Source organism: Anarhichas minor, unplaced genomic scaffold (assembly GCF_050575085.1).
Source record: "Anarhichas minor isolate MPS153535 unplaced genomic scaffold, ASM5057508v1 ptg000008l, whole genome shotgun sequence".
NCBI lineage: Eukaryota > Metazoa > Chordata > Actinopteri > Perciformes > Anarhichadidae > Anarhichas > Anarhichas minor.
Window position 1 is genome coordinate 733,150 of NW_027466454.1, and position 22,557 is coordinate 755,706.

General features: G+C 41.3%; 1 protein-coding gene across 3 annotated transcripts; it reads right to left on the minus strand.

Moving 5' to 3' along the window:
- Nucleotides 1-3,196: 3,196 nt before the first annotated feature.
- On the minus strand, nucleotides 3,197-21,389 carry immt (inner membrane protein, mitochondrial (mitofilin)). 3 transcript variants are annotated; one of them, XM_076086788.1, is made up of 14 exons: nucleotides 21,229-21,389; nucleotides 17,097-17,164; nucleotides 15,069-15,252; nucleotides 13,402-13,537; nucleotides 11,797-11,889; nucleotides 10,661-10,810; nucleotides 10,186-10,319; nucleotides 9,608-9,711; nucleotides 9,281-9,416; nucleotides 8,438-8,567; nucleotides 7,435-7,658; nucleotides 7,034-7,165; nucleotides 6,608-6,737; nucleotides 3,197-4,231 (listed from the first exon to the last, which is right to left on the minus strand). In XM_076086788.1, exons 1-14 carry the CDS (start codon nucleotides 21,268-21,270, stop codon nucleotides 3,624-3,626), a joined length of 2,271 nt encoding a protein of 756 aa, XP_075942903.1. In that variant the 5' UTR covers nucleotides 21,271-21,389; the 3' UTR covers nucleotides 3,197-3,623. The 3 variants fall into 3 exon arrangements, with proteins under 3 accessions (XP_075942903.1, XP_075942904.1, XP_075942905.1); XM_076086789.1 differs by lacking the exon at nucleotides 21,229-21,389 and adding an exon at nucleotides 17,728-18,893; XM_076086790.1 differs by lacking the exons at nucleotides 15,069-15,252; nucleotides 17,097-17,164; nucleotides 21,229-21,389 and adding an exon at nucleotides 14,498-14,503.
- Nucleotides 21,390-22,557: the final 1,168 nt, after the last annotated feature.

The window sequence follows — 22,557 nt, forward strand, 5'->3', positions numbered from 1 at the left end:
GTGTGCTTTTGTGTATAGACACTAGTTATTGTCGCCGTAAAACCCCCCAATACTGTGATATCGAGTTTGGATCATATCACCCATCCCTATCCAAACTACAGAAGACGGAAGACATTTTTTTTCTTTTCAAAAAAAGATTGAGTGATGTCTTCAATGATGTGTTCAATCTATGTTACATTTGCTTACGTAACATTACAAACATTCATAGTGCGAGCAATAACCATATCACTTTGTAAACTTTTACTCTTTTAATCAAAAGCTTTGACAAAAATATGGATTCCTTTGATGGAACGTTGGGATGGAACGTTTCTTTGACAAAGTTATGCTATAAATATTCACCTAACGTTCTCATACCATCCCTAGTTATGAATGTAAGGGCCGACTGATTGAGTAGCGCTAGGAGAGCATCTGAATTACATCTCCATGATGGATAAAAAGGTTTATTGAACTATCTTGGGACTTAATTTCTATGTTTCTTGAAGGACAGCTTGTCATTGAGCCATAAACCAAGATATTATATACCTACATATATGTAGGTATACCTACATATGTGTATATATATGAGGCTACATTTTCAATTGGTGTCCCATTAAGAGTAATAATACTCATTTCAGTGGGACTTGTAAGTTTTCTAGAGAACAGCATGTGTTCGGTTTTATCTGAATTTAACAGTAATTTAGAAAGGTAAGTTTTGAATGGTTTCTAGGCAACAGAGGGTGCTGTTGTATATAAAATTGCATCATCTACAGATGAACTACCATTTCTAATTTTACTCCTTTCTCACTCTTAAAGCTAGACTAAACGTCATCAGCCACAACAGCTTGTACCAACGACATAATTTTAACCCTAACCAACGACATAATATTCTAACCCTAACCTCAAATCCAATAGATTCTAGACATTTCAAAATAATTTGATCAACAGTATTGATAAGTCAATAAAAAGATCAGCGTGAATGCAACTTAATTCAAGATCTGATGCTCCCGTCAGTTCTACTCCCGGTCTAAAACCTGGTACCAGTGTTCTGATAAAAACATTCTCACCTGATAGCTAACCAGTTTCTCAAACACTTCAGCTCGACGTGATCATTTGGAAATTGGTTGGTTGTCATACACAAGTCATAACTAATATCATAGTAGTTTGTTGTTAAAAGTCATAGTATGATGTCCCATAAAAAATATAGTATAATATGCTATATAAATGTCATAATGTCAAAGAATAGTATGCCATAAAATTATAGTATGTCATAGAAAATCTCATAGTACAGCATAAAAATGCCATAAAGTGTGATAGTATAATATGTCATTAAATAGTATGTCCAATAAGTCTTATTATAGTGTCCAAAAAAGTCCAAAAATTGCCATAGGATAGTATGTCCAAAAAATTCATAGTATAGTTTGTTGAAATAAAGTCAGAAAAATGTCATATTGTCATAAAATATATTATATATCCAAATAAGTTATAGTTTGAGTCTAACCACCTTAACCTCAGCCCTTTAGAAATGTTTCATCCAAATATGGTTGTTGTTCAATTGTTGTAATTTCAGGTCCTACAGAAATTAAATGCTCTCTGTCTTAAAAGTTCTAAAAGGGTTGAGACATAAGATGCAGCATAATAAATCCTCTGTGATTCAAAGTTATAAAAAACTGAAACACGAGGAAGAGTGAATAGAAGCACTATAAGCCTGAATAATATAGATACATAGATAATAATAATATAATATGTGACCCATGTTGCCCTATTTAATATTCGGTTCCAAACATAGTTATCATGTTCCACACACTTTGTTCAGTGTCATATACTGTGAGCAGCCTGTTCATGTTGTCCTTTAGTCTTCATGCAGAAACAGCAGAGAGCCACAGAATTGAACCCCGAGAGGAATGGACCCCGAGAGGACTGAACCCCGAGAGGACTGGACCCCGAGAGGAATGGACCCCGAGAGGACTGGACCCCGAGTGGACTGGACCCGGAGAGGAAATGGACCCTGAGAGGACTGGACCCCGAGAGGACTAGACCTTGAGAGGACTGGACCGCAGGGAGAAGGTGGGAAACATTACTGATGAAACAAATCTCCAACCACCATCTTTCTTGGTTTTCCTTCTTGGCAGAGGCTTCACAGTCCAACTCAAAGTGTCTTTTTGAGCCGTGACATCTGTGTCCTTTTGGTCCCATTTGTCTGGGGACAGTCAAGACAATCAAGCATTCTTGAAACTCCAAGTCACCGCCTGGATGTTTTACAGCAGCCCACTAATTATTTATATTCCTAAATGCTTAGGAAGGGTTAAATGCAGAGGTCACATTTCATGAATGTAGCTGTATGTAAATGAGGATGGTAATGACAGAGAGAGGTTTTCTGTATTGTGACCGCTCAAACAAAGGTTCTGATGTGTGTTGGTTGTAAATGTCAATCTAATTAACTTTAAGTCCATGTTGAGCACACCATGTTATCTCACTATGATCAACAGACACTTCACAGGTCCATTACACTGCAGTGTCTCACATTACAACAAAGTTTAACGCTTCACGACCACCTCTCTGTTCAGGAACTGAAAACATCTTTTATACACGTAGCTTTAATCATACAGGTTGACATACCGTAGGATAAACTTTGCTCCAATAAACATGAGCCGATCACTGATGAACCTCCTCACGTCCAGGTTACATGGGGTACTGCTCCCCTCACAGGTGACGGAGGCCACTACACTGTATTTCAATCCTGGCAACAACTCTCAAGGTTCTCATGTGGCCTTGACTTTCTAATCTTGGTGTTTTTGTAAACCTTAATCCTCCAGAAACACATCTAACCCAAACCCTTACCCCAACCTACAGCTGGACAGATGTGCACTGATGCCCTTCCTTTCCTTTCTACACATTTGACTGCACAGCTTGTGACTGTGCAGTCAAATGTGTGACTTGTGAAGTCCAAACCCAACCAAAGACCTGATGGAGGCTTCTTTGTATACTCTGTCCACACGTGGAGAACCAGCACCGGGACAACCCTAAGTGTTGGCTGAAGGTATTTTAATCTTGTTCTGCTTTCTCTTGAGCTGATCACTGAATCAGACAGCAACTCTTATAAATAATCAAAACATGAATGAAGATGTATACGTTTGTTCCTTTAGACCTGATCATCTTTCCTTAGTCTTTGGAACAGTAACAGTTGTGAAGGAGGAAATAAAACATTTAACAGACAGCATAGTAGTTGATGATTTATTGGAACATGTGCAGTGTTGACAAAAAGAAATGCAGCCGGACATTCTTTAACGAGTCTTAGGCTTCATTGAGGGTTAGAGAGGAGGAGGGGGGGATAAATACCTGAACCAAACCAGTGGATCTGAATTGACAAGACTAGATTGATAAGTGCAATAATTCAATTATTCAAAATATCCTCCATAGTGACTTTAAAACGATTCTGTTACTTATGTTACATCTGAACTTGAATCATTTGGTTAACTTCAGTCCCCTTAAAGGAATACACCACTAACAATCTCTAGTGAGCATCAAACACTCCCCCAACCCCACCTCGCCACCTTTCAAGCCAGTGGAGACTCCTTGATACTCAAAAGAGGGACTTTCAGTGGATTGTTCCTTTAAGGGTTGCCAGGTTACATGAGCGTGGCAACCTACGGAGCCTGGGTGGTTCCTAACCCCACAGCATTTGCATAAGCAGACAGCAGACTGACCACCTGCCTAGTCTCCAGTGTGAGTCTGGCTTCAGTCAGCCAGTCCTCCACCACTCTCCTGGCCTCTCCTCTCAACTGGTTCACCAGTTTAGCTGCCAACTCCAAATCCCCATGCTCTAAGCAGAAGCTAGCATACGACAGAAGCTTGAATGGGTCTAAATCCTCGCTGCCCAGCTGGCCGGGTGGGGCTTCCTGTTTGGCCTCGAACAGCAGCGCAGCTTGAAGGTAGGACAAGAAATACTGGTACAAGGAGTTGTGAGTTTCATCGACGAGGGCGACTCGGCGAGCCAGCGATCGAAGGGAGTTGAAGCGGGCACGGAGGGAGGCCTCGCTGTACACGCCGCGCTGCAGGGATTCTTCTGGAAGGGCCGTTGCCAGAGCCAAGGCAAAGTCATTGTCGTGGCAGCTGTCTCGCACAGCCTGAGCAGCGCCCTCTAGAGGCATGGTGGGGGAGTCAGCGTCAGCCATCTTTAACGAGTAGTTAAGAGCCTCCACAGAGAGCCAGAGCTGGTGGGCTTTACGGGCCTCCTCCTCCGCTACCACATGACCTGCAATTAAAAGACAGGAAGGTGTTTACATGAGCCCGGGGATGAAGAGTCCAGATGTTGTACTATTCTGCCATGAGTCCATATCTTTAAATAAATCATAAATAAACCACTGAACAGTGTATATATGCTTCATAGCTTTGATCAAACCCACATTATTATTTCTACATTTATCAGCAGAGACCAAGTAACTCCTCTCTCTGACTCACTCTACAGTCGTGGACGGACTGCATTTGCAACACACAATCATTTAATATTTAATATTTGTGAACATGAGCTACTCTCTCAAAGTGTCAAACTTGTGAAGTCATCCAGTATAACATTTGGATAGGAGACTAACAAAAGGAAGTCAAATACCAATCAGTGTTGTCAGTTCTGAAACAGAAGTACATTGCTATGCAACAGTTTGGGTCTAGTGATGTCGCAATGTGTGATTTTGAAACCACGATTATTATCGGAGGAAATATCACAATTTCTTGGTTTTCACGATTATTAAATCATAATATTTCTAATATAGCTAATGAACTGAAATATTTATCATCAGCTTCTACTGATTCCAGTTATTTGCATAGTGTAACGTCCGGATATACTGTTAAATAGGATGAAGGTGTAGGAATACAGTCCTCCTCTGTTGGTAGTATGATATCCACACATTATTATGGACTACTCCTGGCCCACTTTAAACTCTTTTGGTCCAGCTAGCAAGTTACTGTTTTTTACCTTGACTTCAGCATAAAGGGCTGGATGATTATTTTCAAGATGTTGGAATATATTCAAAGTGTTGGACCTCTTTGCAGTCACTTGTGGATGGCACGCTTTGCAACTATATACCCATCCTCTATAACAACTTCCTGGCAATGTATTGGCGGATACATACGTTACGTGATGTTGACTGATGTTTTGATATCGATATGTTCAAATTTTGAATTAGTGTTCTGATAACATCAGATCAATGTAGAACACCACTTTCCTTCTTCATCATGTTCTTTGTTCTGCAACAGGAAATAAACTGGGACCCTATGACCTTCCCCTGGGTGTCATCCATGGGTACATCCCAAGTCTCTTAATTGTCATTTCCTCGCTCCTCGATTGAACCGGAAGTTGTTCTGCTCCGCCATATTGACGGCCGTCCCAAAACTCTTATTTGGCTCGGAGGAGTGAGGAGGGATCTCTGAGGAGCCATGAGTGAGGATGCACAAGAACAGCCTTCCAGGAAGTGTTTTAACGGCGGACACGCCCCCTCATTGTTCATCAGTTATGTGATTGGACGCTGCAGCTGATCGGAGTGACTGACTGGAGTTTCATACCAGAGTGAAGAAAGATCGCAGATTAAACTCTAGTTTTATATTTGATTAGTTTTCTGATTCACCGTCTGGTTTAAATATATGTTCATTGTAGTCTGAACAACAAAAAGGACCACAAACAATTTTCTTCATTTATTAGAAATTTGTCTTTTCATGATCTGATATTTCCCTCAATAACTTTTATTATGGATACAATTAAAGTCAGAGAGAGCTGGAGAGACAAAAAACGTTTTACATTATTTATCATCATTTCCATTCAGTCACGTGAGGCTGATCATTCCTGAGTGTCAGGTTTGATGAGTTTTATAATTTCAATTTAACCTGAAACATCGAGCGTAATAAATTAATTCCAGTAGTCAAGAGAAACCATAATCATAGTTTGGGTTAATTAATAATGACGTCACAATCTGAATTTCAAAATGTACAGACGCATTCTGCCGGTAGAAATCGGTCCTGTGCTTATAAACAGAAGTTTGTTAAAGATGTAACAGACTACAGAGAGAAACACCTCTACAGTGGTGATTACTGTGTGTCTTTATTAGTTATTAGTATTATTAGTTACTATTATTAAGTACAGTGATCATGTGAACAGACAAACTTCTCAAAAGTCTCTCCAGCTGTTAAAGCCGACTGACAGCTGATCCATCTGTGATCAGCTGTGATCAGTGGCCGCCGTCATCAGAAACAGACGTCGCTTCACGAGACGCAACTGAGGAAAGGACGTTTCATGTCTCTTAAAACATATTTCCTCATTTCCTCTCTCTTCGTATGGTTTCCTCCATGCATCCCTGGGAGGGACTGACGCAAGGAAAGGACGCAAGTGAGGCAAACGGGGATGCAATTAAGAGACTTGGGATGTACCCTATAACAAATCTCTCTTCCACACTTTATACTTTGGGATTTGGGAGATTTGCTCATGTTAATAATGTTTTTGGACTTATTAGACCACAAGAAAATAACGGATGAATTTTGAATCATCCTGCATCAGGACCAGTATTTGGAGCAAGCACCAATATGGTGTACTTCAGTGTCAATTACAGTTAATTAAGATTCATTGTGTGCGTGTGTATCTCACTGTCTATGGCCTCCTCCATCCCCTTCAGTCTTGCGTAGGCAGTGTTCATATCCAGAGTGAAGTTATCCAGCTGTTCCTGGCTCAGCTGGCGGTAGTGGGTCTCCTGCTCCAGCATCTTACTGCCCAGGACCTGAACAAACACACAGCCCAGCGTTGAAGGTGACGTGCCCACGACTATGCCAGTTAAGTGGATGTGTGGATGCTACAGGCACCAAGCTGGCTGCATCTGTTCACGTGTCCTGGCCACACAGAGTCCTCTCTTACAGAGTTTGAGTGCAGTCTTGCTATAATGATTTAATGAGTTATGTGATCAAAGAAGAACAGTAGATAAAGTACTGACGTCCAATAGACGCATCATTTACTCATCGGTGTGCTCCACCTTTTGGATTGAGTGTGTGTGAAGAATGTGTGAGGCAGTGTGGAGACCTGCTCAGCATCAGCTCTCAGCTCCGTCTCCTGGACTTTGAGGACATCTTGGACGTGGTCCGTGTGAGCAGCTGCCTGACGCCGGAGCTGAGTCCTCATCTCTGCCTCCATCACTTCCCTTAATTCAGACAGCTACACACACACACACACACACACACACACACACACACACACACACACACACACACACACACACACACACACACACACACACACACACACACACACACACACACACACACACACACACACACACACACACACACACACACACACACACACACACACACACACACACACACGTCTGAGAGGACGTTTGTGCCATAGCACAGTTACATCTTGGTGGCTCCAAATGCAGATCAAGGTCAGCAAACCCTGAACCGCTGGTGTCCCGTCCTTACCTTCCTCTCCTGCTCCAGCCGGGTGTCCTCCTTGACGTGCTGCACGGCAGTGAGAACAGCTTTCTCTAGGGCTTTCTGGTCCTCCAACTTCTGCTGCTCCAGCGATGCATCAATGTGGATCTGCTCCCTGACTCTCTGCTCAGCCAGCTCTCGATTCAGCTGGTCAATGCGACGGTGTGCGTGGGCAATCAGGGCGTTCAGGTCATCCGCTGACAGTTTACCGGCTAACGCACAAAGACACTAAGTTATTTTGCAAATATGTTTTGTCGGAAGAACTCCACTTCAGGTGTTTATCTTTATGAGAGAGCACAAGTGCATCACAGTCCCATCCCACATAGATAAAGAGGATACACTATGTACTAGTGTTGACAGTAGGCCTGTGTGTTGGCAAGAATCTTACGATACACTACGCATCATGATACAGGGGTTATGATCAATATACTACTAAAATGATTTTAGCTGTCATAGCATAGAGAACACACCACCATATGTATACAATCTGAGTAATAAAAAGTTTACTTTCATGAAATCATAACAGTGTGATCTGAGTCCAACATGATAGCACTGCTCTGAGCCACTGTCTGCCGTCAATCTTTGCATGTAAATTATCAATTAAAAATCAATAGTGTTTTAGAGAATTTAACAGTATCATAAAATATAGTAGTGCAATACTCAAGTGTATCAATATTTTGTTACTCCCCTAAATTGCAACTAGAGTATTCGTAGACATCAGTGGGGTGATGGGATCAGGAACTTTAGAATTATATGTACATTTAACACGTTTCACATAGAATATGCTACATTCCATTTTACATGATTTGTTTTCATGTGTCACAATCAAATATGCCTCTAACATGAAAACAGGTGTATGTTCTGTTCTGTTGCTGGAGGAACTCTTTATAGCGCCTTCCACGGGATGGATTCTGCCCACCTCCCTTTTGGACTGGAACGTTTTGTCAAATATGTGTTTCCCGTTACTGCCTGCGCGTGTGTGTGGTCTTACTGAGTCCCTTCCAGTTGGCCTGGATCTCTGGAGTGAGGCTGCTTACTTCCCTCTGGAACTGTAGTTTGGCTTCATTAACAAGTTCACTGTACTGGGTGACAATCTTAGATTCTGACTCTGCAGACTGCACCTACACACACACACGCACACGCACACACACACACACACACACACGATTTTTAAGCAGCTTTATGTACTGACATTGCACTGCATTTCTGTTGAGTAATGAAAACGCAGAGAGAGCTGATTTCCATTTAGCAGTAGATCTACGTTCCACCCCTCACTATTCATATCTATTTATTGATTGAACCTATATTTATCCGGGATAGTTGCACTGAGATATAAAGTCTCAGAATGTCTGAAATGAGTTTCCTCTGTGGGTCACTGGGCTCGTTGTGCAACCGCCGAGCCAAAAGAATCGCCATTTTTCATATGGAGTCATATCAGTCTCAATATCATATAATATAATATGAATGCACATAGACGTTCTTATAAATGTATTTAAGGATTTATATATAAAAGACTCGCCACATGAATATCTTTCAATGCACACAAAAATATAATCCCCAAATACAAGTATTTGAAATTTTAATCAAAACATATTTAGATTTTGATACATTTATATGTGTGTGTGTGTGTGTGTGTGTGTATTTTTGAGACTCCCATGACTTGACTCCATTCACAAATGCATTAAAGGGAATTATCTGTAGCCAATCAGATGGCTGCTTCCCTTTCAGCCAATCACGTAAGTGTAGATTCAAGGGTCTCATTCAATGCAATGTAGAAATACCCTGAACAGTATTTTCGTCTGGTTGTAGAGAATGTCCAAAATAATGTCCTTACCTTCGTGACCACTTTGTCCAAGTCCACCACCATGTTATGGAGATTCTCCTCTGCTGCTAAAACCAGTGGGCGAACAGCAGAGACCTTCAGCCCTTTAGACTGGTCAATCTCTGACTTGAGACTGCCCAGAGCTTCACTATAGGGGGAGAGAGACGGGAGAGAAGGGATGAGGAAGCGGACGGAGTGGAGCTGTCATGTATCATCACAGAGCCAAGACCACATATCTGAAGAGGGAGAGGATTGTCAAAATCTAGTATGATAAACTCGATGCGATGAGCTGATTCAGCCCAGCAGGTGTGTTTGTGTGTGCTTAGATATATGTCTTACTTGGCATTCAACAGAGCAGTTCCAGCAGCATTCACGGCAGCGGTTCTATCAGCTAGAGCAGCTTCCAGATCCTTCCACTGGGCCGACTTCTCCTGAGGTGGGACCTGGATTTAATATGAACTGTAATCAGTCTACTGCAAAGCAATCATGATCCGCATTAACAATGTTGCATGACAGGAAACACTGGTACAATGTTTTGTAGTGAGGTGGTTCAGGCATCTGATCAGGACGCTTCCTGAAAGCCTCTCATTAGAGCTGGTAGGACATCCCAGGTAGACCCAGGTCACCACCGGATCCCTCAGGAGGAGCTGGAAAACGCTGGTGGGCCCTGCTGCCACCACGACAGGGCCCCCGGATACGCAGAAGGAAATAGATGGATGGAGATCTTTAAAGTCCTTGTGTAATGATCCTCATCTCTACCATCACGGTGGAAAGTCAATGGTGATAATGATGGAACTGATTAATACGTAACTGGAGCCTCTGGAGTCCCAGCCCCTGGGTCTAACACTAAAACACAACAAACCACATGGATCTAATGACATTTTCGACACCTGTACCAGTGGCACTGTATTATTTACCTCTGCTTCCATAGCCTCCTTCAGTTTGTGTGTATGCTGTGCGATAGCCTGCAGGGCTGCCTCCTGAGCTCCAATGGCCTGCAGCGTAGCTTTAGCCGAGCTGGCCAGTAAGTCCTCAAGACTGGCTGATACAGCTGCAAAACAGACACAAACACAGACAGACACACGTGAGGTAGGGAGAGAGTCGAGAGTAGAGGAGATTAAGCAGTGGAATGTTCATACCTCCTTCTTCTAAAAAAGCTAATCATCGACATCGGCCAATAAAAGAATTGTAATGTTTCTGAGAGGTTAATGTATAGATTGAAATTGTGAAGAAAATAAATAAAAATATATAAATATGGTTTTCCATCATTTTTGTTGAAGTGGTACCATTATTTCACTACTTAACACACATTTACCCACTTATTTAGGTGGTTGACATGTCACTGCTTAATTATGTGTGCGTGTGTGTGGTGTGCGTGTGTGGTCAGCCTACATGCGAGGGTGTCCTGTTCCTCCTGGTCTTGTTGAGCCAGCCTGGCTGCCACTTCCTCTACTGGTCTCTCTCTCAGCGGGGCCTCTGTGTCAGGGTGAACCAGTGCTGTCACTGGAGGCTCCGTATGCTCGTGGCACTCTTTGCACTCCTCTAGAGAAAACATGCACAAACAATGTGACCTGGTTGTATGTGGCTATGTGTTTGACTTGTGTTCACTGTGATATAACCCTCATCCTTTTAAAGATTTGGTTATTTTGGACCTTCCAGGTGGCAGTTTCTGATCTTTGAGTTTTCTGAGTTTCATCTATACATTGATCTAAATGTCCAAAGCTTGAACTTGTGCTTTTACTTTAAAACTAGGGTTGGTAGTGTTCTTCAAAAACATTGTTTGTCATATTTGTTGAAATAGACTGCTGCAGGAATGAGTCTTAAAACCAGGAAACAAGTCAGCTCAAAGTTAATGTGTTTATTAATGGCTTTTTGGTTAGATGCCTGTAAGGGTCTGTGGTTAACACAAGCTGCTGTTCTGCGATATAAAAGTCTTCTGTAAATACTCCTCTTGTGAATTTAGAGGCTTTTGGGTGACTTTAAAAAAGCAGTAGCTAATGAGATGACTAAATGCCATCATGCCGACTAGTCCACCCTCACAGCGTGGTTGTGTACTCACGCCGTGTCACCGTGGTGTAGTTCGTTTATAGCCTAACATTAGCGTGGTACTTCCATCCAACCATTTCATTTGGGCTGAATTGACTACCTGAGGGAGATTTTTTTTTATGTTTTACTCCGCTGATGTGAACGTCTTCCAAGCTCTTGCCTTACAAGATGAGAGGTAATTGTTAAATATCAAATCAACCAATCAAAAAAATCTATTTACTTGTTTTTATCAAAACTGCTTCAATAACAAATGAAAAGAAGGGAAGAATGCGCCTCAAAGTCTGTGAGTGGGTGAGGGTGGAGATTGGGATTGGGCCAGTGCTGCAGATTTTCTAACCACATTTAGCAACTTTCAGAGAGGAAAAAGAGTTGGATACTTTCTAAAACCTGTTGTGCTCTGTGGAGTGTACTCAATATTACCAACCCGATCTTTAAGATACCAAAGCGTACAGTGGTGGAGAGGTGCAGCTGGATGGTGTTACCTTTGACTGCTGCTGCCTCTGTGTCACATGGAGCAGGGACTGTAGAGATCTCACTGATGGCTGAGATGATATGAGTAGCTTCTGCTGAAGCCTCTGGATGGGACATGAATACAGAAAGGTTACAGAGAGTCTTTTTGCACACAGACAGACAGAAATATAAACACTTGGCAAAGTATTCTTAACCTCCTCTGCTGTACTTCCTGCTACAGTCGGTGTCCCCGACACCTCATTTAGCCATGATGACTCATACACAGATTTTGTAAATGTAAAATAAAACTAGATACATTTTCTGCACCAATAGCTTCAAGTGTATGGAAGCATTTATCAGAGTTGGTTGTTCTGGATTGCATTACAGTGTGCCCTAAATGCTGTGAAGGACTAGGTTATAAACTACATTATAACACTAGTCATTAGTACAGTCCCATCAGACTGTACTCATGAATCTTCCCCTTTGAGACATAAAGCGTAGAGGCAGTGAATTCTGGCATTTTGCTTAAATGTAATATTATCCTGACAGTAGACTTATCCCTTAAAAGGACCACGAGGATTGTAAGGACATCATAGCGGTTACATCACTTTCCTCCTCCCCAGCAGGGACGCTCCCTTCAAGAGCAACATCATCATCACCGTCTCTCCGTGGATCACCACATCCAGGCTGCCCCTCCCCCACACAGACACACAGACACCGATGCTGAAGGTGTTGATAGTTAGCCTACCCAAATATGATTTAGTGATCACTTAACAGTCCAGGATTTCTTACCTATCTGGTGAAATAAGTTTAAGTTTAAGTTTAACACTTTAAGTTTTCTTATACTTTGGGCAGAGGTTTTTAACAGATTGTCAGCCATTTGATGAAGATTTGGACAGGGTTTGTACTATTACTAATAATAATAGTATTTAAACAAAGAGAGAGGGAGTTGATGTTGGCTGAGAGATTGCTCACTCGTATTTTAAAACGTGACTTCAGACTGTCGTCGGCTTCTTGCTCAGGATAAAATGATGTAAAAAAACAGCAATAAATCAAAGATACATAAATAAATAAACAACTTAAATGTATATTTAAGAACGGAATAAAACACAAAGACTAAAGACTGAATTTTAAGATGACCAATCAACAAACAATAGTTCAAATTTCAAAATGGAATGAAACAGCAAATAAATAGATAATTTAAATACAGATTGATTTTGAAATATAGATTATTTATTTCGCTTTTTTAATTATTTGAGAAAGCAGTTGCCACCTTGTCGCCTGTGTGTGTTGCCTTTGATAGTTTCACCTCTAAAGTCTAGAGAAAGGCATGAGCTCAGCACTCTACAGCTAGATAAGCACAGAAGAGCGCTTACCCTCAGAGACCTCTATGGGTGCACAGAAAACACACAGAAAGACTTTTACAATCACAACACGTTGTTGGCTCAGCCTTCCTCCCTCTTGGGTCCATAAGACTGTTCTTACATGTTGTTTTGTGTTGTAAAAATAAATCTACCTACGGTGATTAAAACTACATTAGCAGCTTATAAATCACACTGGCCCCTAACTCCTCCTGGTCAAAGGCAATAACTCAAGTCAAGAGTTTCAAGAGTGTACATGACAAATCAGAGACTTACCCTCTATGTTCTGTGCGGGCTGTGATGGGACGGGACTTGTCTCTTTGGCTGGACTCTCTGCCTCCTTCACCTTCTTCTTCTCTTTGGGCGCCTTCACCGGTTTCTCCATCATAGAGGCAGGCTGGGCCATCTCCATCTACACAGCAGCAACAGCAGACATGAGGCCTGAGGGCTCAACACGTTTTGTACAGAGCCACGTATCACAATCAGGGCCCTGCCACAGAAAGCAGCTAACTCTGAGGCTAACTCTGAACACTGAGTTGATGAACCCGGAGATGGAAAACTCAGAACAGCTGATCAGAGTTTGTTCAATCAACTGAGTTTTATCACTGTGAGTTACGCTCGCTCATGGTGAATGAAAAATAGAGCTCCGATACCACGATTCACCATAAACAGGCAGGCCTCCATGTTAATCTAGTGGACGTAGAGATGTTGATGCATGTAAGATATATAGCGACTGCACATTTACCTTCTGCCTGAGTCAGAGAGGGGAAAGTCAGTAAGTTAACACAATTCAGTATTGTCGATTAATTCATAGATTGTTTCTGCTTTAACAAAACACAGGGGCCAGCAGCTGAAGATGAAAAATATAAAGAACAATAAATATAAGAGCCATTACTTTAAGCGCACAATCTGCTCCAGTAATGAGGTTTGGGGTGAATAAAACAGTGGATTTTAAGTGTTTGGATCTTTGCTCAACAGCATTCAGTGGCTTTATTTCAGCAACATTAAACACCTTCACTGAAATGTTAAAACAGCCTTTTAGATAACTCACTTTCAAACTGCATTCTACAGCTTTACATATAATCTCCAATATTATAGGAGATATGTTCCATCAGTGACCATCAACCGTGTATTTATACATTTGTAAAAAAAACTCCCAGGACATACAGAAGGAGCTGAGGGAGACTTGACTTGGTAGTAAAAAAAGGTGGAGATTTAAGATCTAATTTCTAAATTATCCAAAAGGTCTACGTGAAGTGATTTTAAAGAGGAGCTGTATTTTGTTCCAGGAGTCAGGTGCACCAACATTCAAAGCAGTTTTTCCAAGTTCAGACCTAGCTCGTGGAACTATTAAGTTGATGAACTTAATTACTGATCTGATAGTGCGGATGAGTTGGCGGAGAGTCAGTCTGTAACTCAAGTCGTGTCATAGAGATTCTTCTGTGCACACATCTGCTGCAGAGAGAAAGCACACAACAGAGAGTCTCCTTCTGTCCTGTCCTCAGCTTACTCACACAGTGAAGGTGACTCAGTGACAGCTTATATGACATGTATCATTTGAACCGGTCAGTTTTGTAAACGGAGCTTTGGAGGAGATATAATGGATTTTGTAAAGCTGTGTGTCAGAACAGTGTCAGTTCTGACACAAGTGGCTGAAACACAAGTGGCTGAAACAATTCTTCATATTCAATTCTTCATATTCCCATACAAACTCACTCCCATATTGATCTGCTTTGTTTTAACCGATACGTATCCATTAAACTGTGTTCCTGATACTAAGGTCCTGCTCAGCACATCTGTAATATAAATAAATGGATTCATATATTTTCCAGCTCTGTGTCGGAGTGAATTTATTTGTTTTCTGGAAACAGTCTGATCTAAAGAAGAAGAGAATCCAGCTCTCTCTTATTTATTGCCCAAACATGTTGTGAATCCATCCTGACCTGTTTGTTGATGCCACCTTGAGGAGCAGGTCCCAGAGCCAGACCCAGGAGCCAGTCCGAGTATGGAACATTGTTCTCCACGGCGGCTCTGAACTTGTGGTCCCATTTTGCGTAGAGTATTGTACCTCCAACGCCACCGCCTACTGTCACCAGGCCAGCAGCAATCACTTTAGCAGCAGCACCACTGTGGTGGAGGAGGACAGCAGAGGGAGAGACATGAATCTGAAGTCAGCATGTGGTGTGACAATGAAACCAGCTCTCCATGAGGCTCATTCAAGGCCCAGTTCCAAACCAGCTCCCCACCTACTTCCCTTCCGTTACGCGTATCATAAGTGCCATCCCAGGCCCTCGTACAGCGAGTCGACATCCATGCTGTCCTTACTGACCACTGCTTTGTAGTCGTGTTGCAACACGCTCCGTACTGATGGTTCCGTGCCAGTACTCGTACAAATATTTGCTCTTTAACTACTCAAACACATCTAGACATTTAATATTGTCATATTGTGTTAATTTGATTGTTAAGTGTTGTATATTTATACACAACATATATTTATTATTTTTACCCCCATCAGCAGCTATAGCCCCATCATTGTATTTTTAACTCTAAAATACTGACAGTACAACTCTGGTTTACACTAGCATTAACACTGTATTTAAAATAACATTCTTATTTGCTTTTGTTACAACATTTTAATATTATTCTTGCCTTTTAACACACTTCACAATCATGGATCAGATTTTCAGCATTACTATTTACACTGTTGTATAAAGTAGTGTACATAATTTACATATTTGTATCATTATATTTTTCCATATGTAATGTCATTATATTACATTAAAATGCAGATTTTTTACATACTTATTTGTTCATGACTTTTTCTTATAATTGATCTATGAGATATATATATATATATATATATATATATATATATATATATCAGTGGGAAAAATATTTTTCCCATTATCTTATTTTCTCATTACACAGCTACTGTCTTCCTCAGTTGCTCTGCTTCCAGTGCAGCTTGTTTTAAGTAGAGCTTTTATCCAATCAGATTTCACCTCTGTGTCTCTAGGTAAGAACAGAGGCCTGCACACTCTCACCTGCAGCCAGTGCAGATTAAAGTAAATGGAGACGATATTGTTGATTGTCATAGTGTTCAACCAATCAGATCTTTAGTTTGACACGTTGGGCGTATTCTTTGACTATCAGAGCCTGCGAGCCGGCCTATAATGACGTCAGCATTACATGCCGCTCAGTGTCCATGTGCAGCTCTGAAACTTAACAGCAGAGGCTGTCGGGTAGTGAATCACATCACGTGATGCAGCTCAGCCAATCAAATATGGGCATTCTGACTGAGTGAGATCAGATGTACCACACACCATGACACAGGAGACTGAGACGAGGAAAGACATTGCAGAGCAGTACTTTCAACGTTCAAGTTGTGAAAGTAAAATCCTATGATAATGTCTTTGGGTTGTAAATTGCTTGTCATTAAGGAATGGTGGCGGATCCCACAGCCAGACCAGCTGAGAACATTATATTTTCCTGAATTTAGGCTTTTGCATTTTCTAAATGCTCTAGCATTATTCAAACGACTCGTACCGAACGGTTTAATACGAAGACGTATAGTTACAGCCTTAAAAATGAATAATAGCTGTGGCGCCATCATGTGGTTATAAGGTGGTATTTCAGCTGCAGGACAGCAGTGAAGGCCCAGGTATAAAATGCACGGCCCGCCACTGGTATATATGTATCTACTGTAGAATAGGATCAACTAATGTAACCCAATTTCATCTTAATCAAGTATTTCTAATTATGATATATATTTATAATCTCCTAACCAGAGAGAGGGAAGTTCGTCCTAGAGCTTTCTACTGTATTCATAAGCTACACTATGAAGAAGCTGCTTCATTGAGCTAGTAGTGTGACTACCGTCATGGAGTGGGAGGGGGAATGGGCACGATTGGAATTGGCCTGAAACTTTGCACAAATCATCTCTGTACAGTGTGTGTGTGTGTGTGTGTTACCTGCTCTCTCCTGCTGTGTAGTGGCGGCATTGTTGCAGATTGGTTGGAGGGGTTCTCCTGCAGTTCTTCTAGAGAGAGGACAGGTGGACAGACGGAGTGAGGAAGAGAGATTGTTGTGTGTGAAACATGCACATACACACATCTACTATTATGTACCTGTGTGATGTGTGTAAAATGACATTCATTTGACACACTACAGTCCCTGACAAAAGTCTTGTCACTTATCCATTTTGTAGAAACAACAGCTTATAACCTGACTTTTAATTAATCCATTGTTTTAGAAATGGCTCATATGAAAGCTAAAACCCTCCCAAATTATGTTTAATATACTAAAATAAATTTGCTTCACTGAAGAAAGATTGATCATTTAATGAACACAGAAAGGTCAGATTTTGGCAAGACAAAAGTTTTGTCGCCTACAGAGAGTAATCTGAAAATTGAACAAATAATTTACTTCAAATACAAAAATATGTTGCATAACATCAGTGAATTAAGTAGTGGTGCTGTGAGATCCATATTTAATATCTTGTATGACTTCCATGAGCTTGAAGGACTGCATCCATGCGGTTCGACAATGATTCATACAATTTATTGATGAAGTCATCAGGAATAGCAAAGAAAGCAGTCTTACATGCCTCCCAGAGTTCATCAAGATTCTTTGGTTTCGTCTTCCATGCTTCCTCTTTCATTCTACCCCAGACATGCTCAATGATGTTCATGTCTGGTGACTGGGCTGGCCAGTCCTGGATCACCTTGATCTTCTTCGCCTTGAGGAACTTTGATGTAGAGATGGAAGTATGCGATGGAGCACCATCCTGCTGCAAAATTTGACCCCTTTTATGGTTGGGAATGTAAGAGGTAGCTAATACTTCTTGATATTTTAGGCTATTGATATTGCCTTCCACCCTGCAAATCTCTCGCACACCCCCATACTGGATGTAACCCCAGACCATGATTTTTCCGCCACCAAACTTAACTGTTTTCTGGGTGAATCTCGGATCCATGCGGGCTCCAGTACGTCTCCTGCAATATTTGCGGCAGCTGTGATGTAATTCAACCGAAGATTCATCTGAGAAATCCACCTTCTGCCACTTTTCCAGCGTCCATCCTTTTAGCAGGCTGTGGGCCTTGGCAAATGCCACACGTTTTTTAAAATTGCCTTTTGTTTAGTGCTGATTTCTGGGCACTGATTCGACCATGGAGGCCATTTTGAGACAGAATTTTACAAACTGTCCTGGTTGACACGGGGACTTGAGGTGACCAGGCCTGGTGGAGCTCTGCTGCAGTGGAAAAGGGGCTGGCCTTGGATTTTTGAGCCAACAAACGGTCCTCCCGAGCAGTTGTCTTGCGGGGTCTGCCGGACCTGGGCTTGTCAAAAACATCTCCAGTCTCTTCAAATCTTTTTCTTATTCTTTGTACTTGACGCTGAGACACATTGAAGGTGTCAGCCACCTCAGCAGTGGATCTGGTCTTCAGCCTCTTGATAATCAACGCTTTGGTCTCAGGGTGAATCTTAGGCATGTTGTCAGAGGTCAAGTTGCAGTTGATGTGAAGGTCTGGTGTGCTGGGGTTCTTTTTATACACACCCACTAATTGATTGAACAATTATTGATCACAGGTGAGGCTGTAATCTAGGATTGGGTGCATCATATGACAAGGCGACAAGACTTTTGTCTTTGCAAAAACTGACTCAGTGGGCTTTACCAAGCTGTGCCTTGCCTATAGTCGACATAGTCGATAGTTGAATCATGTTTTCTGTTTAGTTTTTTCGCTCATTGAATTTCCCTCTGTTTATTAAACTCTATGCCTCCATAGAAAAAAATAAAAATAGACCAAATTATTACATGTTATTATCGCTACACTGTTTCACAATAATGGACAGAGCTGTGTGTGTGTGTGTATAGGACTGAAACAGAGCGGAGATGGTTAGACAGAGAGACACGGTTTCTTAGTCTGTCTATTTTTGGTGGTTGTAAATAGAACTTTCTGTCCTAATTCTATTTTCTCTTATTGGAGCAGTCCACAGACAGAAGGGAAAGGACGGGAAGAGAAGGGACAGTCAACAGGAGAGAGACACAGGCCAAATCCCAATGTCCCCCCTAAACCCTCAAACCCTGAACCCTCAAGGACTTACTGACATCACCTGGTAAGTGGTTGAGTGTGAGAGACTGAGGGCTTGAGATGGTGTAAATAGGAATGGGTCAGCACTTTGCTGCAACATATCACGTTACCATGAAAACGACAAAAAATATGATGTATAATTGTGTGTATTTATTTTATACTTTGTACTCCCTGATTTGAACGTCTTCCAGGCTCCTTCCTCACAAGATGAGAGGTAACTTCATATAATCTATTTACTCGTTTTTGTCAAAACAGCTTCAATGACAAAATCAAATATTTGATGAATAAATAAATGTCTTCTGATTTCATGTTTATTTTTTGTTCCATCTTTAACCCTTAATATTTCTGAGTAAATTGATTACGACAGGCTGAACACAAGTCCTCTTTGTTTACCTTTGTTTTACGTCTCCATGCGTCCACTGGTTACCCCGTGTTTAACGTCACATTGCTAAGTCAGCATACGATGCTGACTTACGGAAAGGGTTCATAAAGGGCTCAAAATGTCTGCGAGAGAGCCCTCAAACACTTGACGATTTGACAGTGGGACATCCCTAAACCCTCACGGACTTCGCGGGAGCGCGCCTCAAAGTCCGTAAGGGGAGACATTGGGATTTGGCCACAGACTGCTGTTATAAGCGTAGAAACAGCTGTTTCTACCAGCTGATTTTAGAAAATTATTTAGCACCCTGATAGCGCTACGTTCTTATGCGAGTGCCCTTATTCATAAATGTAATTTTTTATGTTGTTGTTACATAGCCTTTTCTGAGGCTATAAGATGGTCCCGCAAATGTGGACAGTGCAACCTTGTCTACATGGTGATTTATTCACACATACTTAACAGTGTTCATTAATAGGCTGATATTTATACCAAAATAAGCTATATGTCATGTCATGGGGAAAACAATGCAATTATATGTAAAAATCTGACATTCAGCACCCCCATATCGCCTTTGTTTTATAATCACATTTTTTGGCAGTTCGATCGCTCAGACTTTTTTCAGGTGGAAAGAACAAAACTAACTGGTCCATTTTTGTTATTTGGAAAGTGCAGCACATTTGTGCAAAAACTCCAGGATCTCTTGCATCCAAGATAAAGACTTTGCAGTAGTCATGAGAAACTGATGGCTCTCCAAGATAATGCCTCACAGGGATGTTTGCTCACATTGCTCTCTAACCTGTGAACAGGTAGATACTACAGCAGAGATTGAGACACCAGGGATGGAACGCTTTATGTCCCGATTAGTTTGATACCTTACTTGTTCTCATGCATTCTTTGTTTCTCTGTTTTTGGTGGACTAAAGACAATTTCACTTTGGTGATACATAAAGTCGTTTTATTCTCTTCTCTCCTGTTCTCTCGGATGTAACCCAACTTTCAACAAATACGAGGTAATTGATGTACAAACCCCACTCGAACAAATGTATCCATCAAATATTTTCGGTAGTGTTAGGTTCGGATTAAGGATGGTGGGAAACAGTATTGGACACACTCCTGCCTTAATCCTGTAAAATACATGTACCAGAATGAATCATCTTTTATGATATTTAAAGATTGCAAACACATTTTTAAAAGTTTTAAATATTAGCGTTGACGTTAGTTGTTATAAAACATGCGGTTTTGTCTTTTACTGACACGAAATAACAATGAAATATGAAATAAAGACAGTTTTTTGACTTAGCCTCCTGCTCAGTAAGACGTAGCTAGCTCAACTCGTTAGCTCACTTGGGGTTGAAATGTCATTAGCCATATGTCACTAGAAGCTAACCAGCTAGCACCGACATTAAGCATCGTTCTCATCAACTCTTTCTGACGACAACTTAACGATGAATAAAGAGCCGTGTTCATTCTAAAAATACAACGTTATGGTACATGCTGACGTTAACTATCCGACCTAGTTTACAGTAAAATCCACTGTGGCACCTTGGGCAATCTGTGGGTCACTGAGTGGTTACATGGTAGCTAGCTCACGGTAGTAAAGGAGGGGCTACAGATGCTAAGGCACGAGGCTTACCCGGGCTGTGGCGTTAGCTCCTCTCAGACAAACCCTCAGCATGGTCCACAATCACTTTGTTCTCAAATGTTTATCAATTTAACCTGCACAGAAGCAGTAAATATTTCTCCTCTCGTCCTTCGTTTCGTTTTCTTCTTTCACCCCCTCCTTCTTCGTATTCTAGGTAGTTTAGACGCTTGTGTGCGCAATACTGCCCCCTTAGTCAAAAGGAGACATTAACGCAGGCTTCATAATCAAAATGAGACATTAACGCAGGCTTCTTAGTCAAAAGGAGACATTAACGAAGGCTTCTTAATCAAAAGGAGACATTAACGCAGGCTTCTTAATCAAAAGGAGACATTAACGAAGGCTTCTTAATCAAAAGGAGACATTAACGCAAGCTTCTTAATCAAAAGGTGACATTAACGCAGGCTTCTTAATCAAAAGGAGACATTAACGCAGGCTTCTTAATCAAAAGGAGACATTAACGAAGGCTTCTTAATCAAAAGGAGACATTAACGCAGGCTTCTTTGTAAAAAAGGAGACATTAACGCAGGCTTCTTAATCAAAAGGAGACATTAACGCAGGCTTCTTAGTAAAAAGGAGACATTAACGCAGGCTTCATAATCAAAAGGAGACATTAACGCAGGCTTCATAATCAAAAGGAGACCTTAACGCAGGCTTCTTAGTCAAAAGGAGACATTAACGCAGGCTTCATAATCAAAAGGAGACATTAACCCAAACTTCTCTCGAGCTCCTCGAAGCACACCTCTGCTAACGTGGTTGCCTATTAAGACTTCCACTGACTTGCTCTGTACATCCGTCAGTGAGCAAGGGGACAACTTAAACTCTGCATGCTTTAGACAAGTTAACACAGGACTAGCTGTTTGAGCACTGATATTCAAAGAAAGCTAATTTCTACAAGTGTTTCACAAATGGAAAACCGAATCATCTGCAGAGATCCATCCAGACAAGACAGCACACAAGTCACAATTATGCATTATTTATTATTATTCATATTATTTATGTCAGGCAATTTGCTCGCTGAAGGCATAAAGAGAATTTTACTCTTAAGATCTTATCTGCATATTTTACACTCCCTCAATTTAATAAAACCTAATCCAACAGGTGCAATATAAGAACTGCACTTTTGCAGCAAAATCCTCAGGGCTGAATCAACTTAATAGAATAGTAGAAATGGAGCAAAGGCGGGCTGTGAGTTTCCACAGTAAACCTGTGGTTGATCAAAGGACAAAGCTGACACTGATTCAACTGAGCAGTTGATCTGTTTCCCAGCAACGTTTTACCTCCATCAAGGCAACGGGATTAGTTACGGACCTTCAAAGTTCT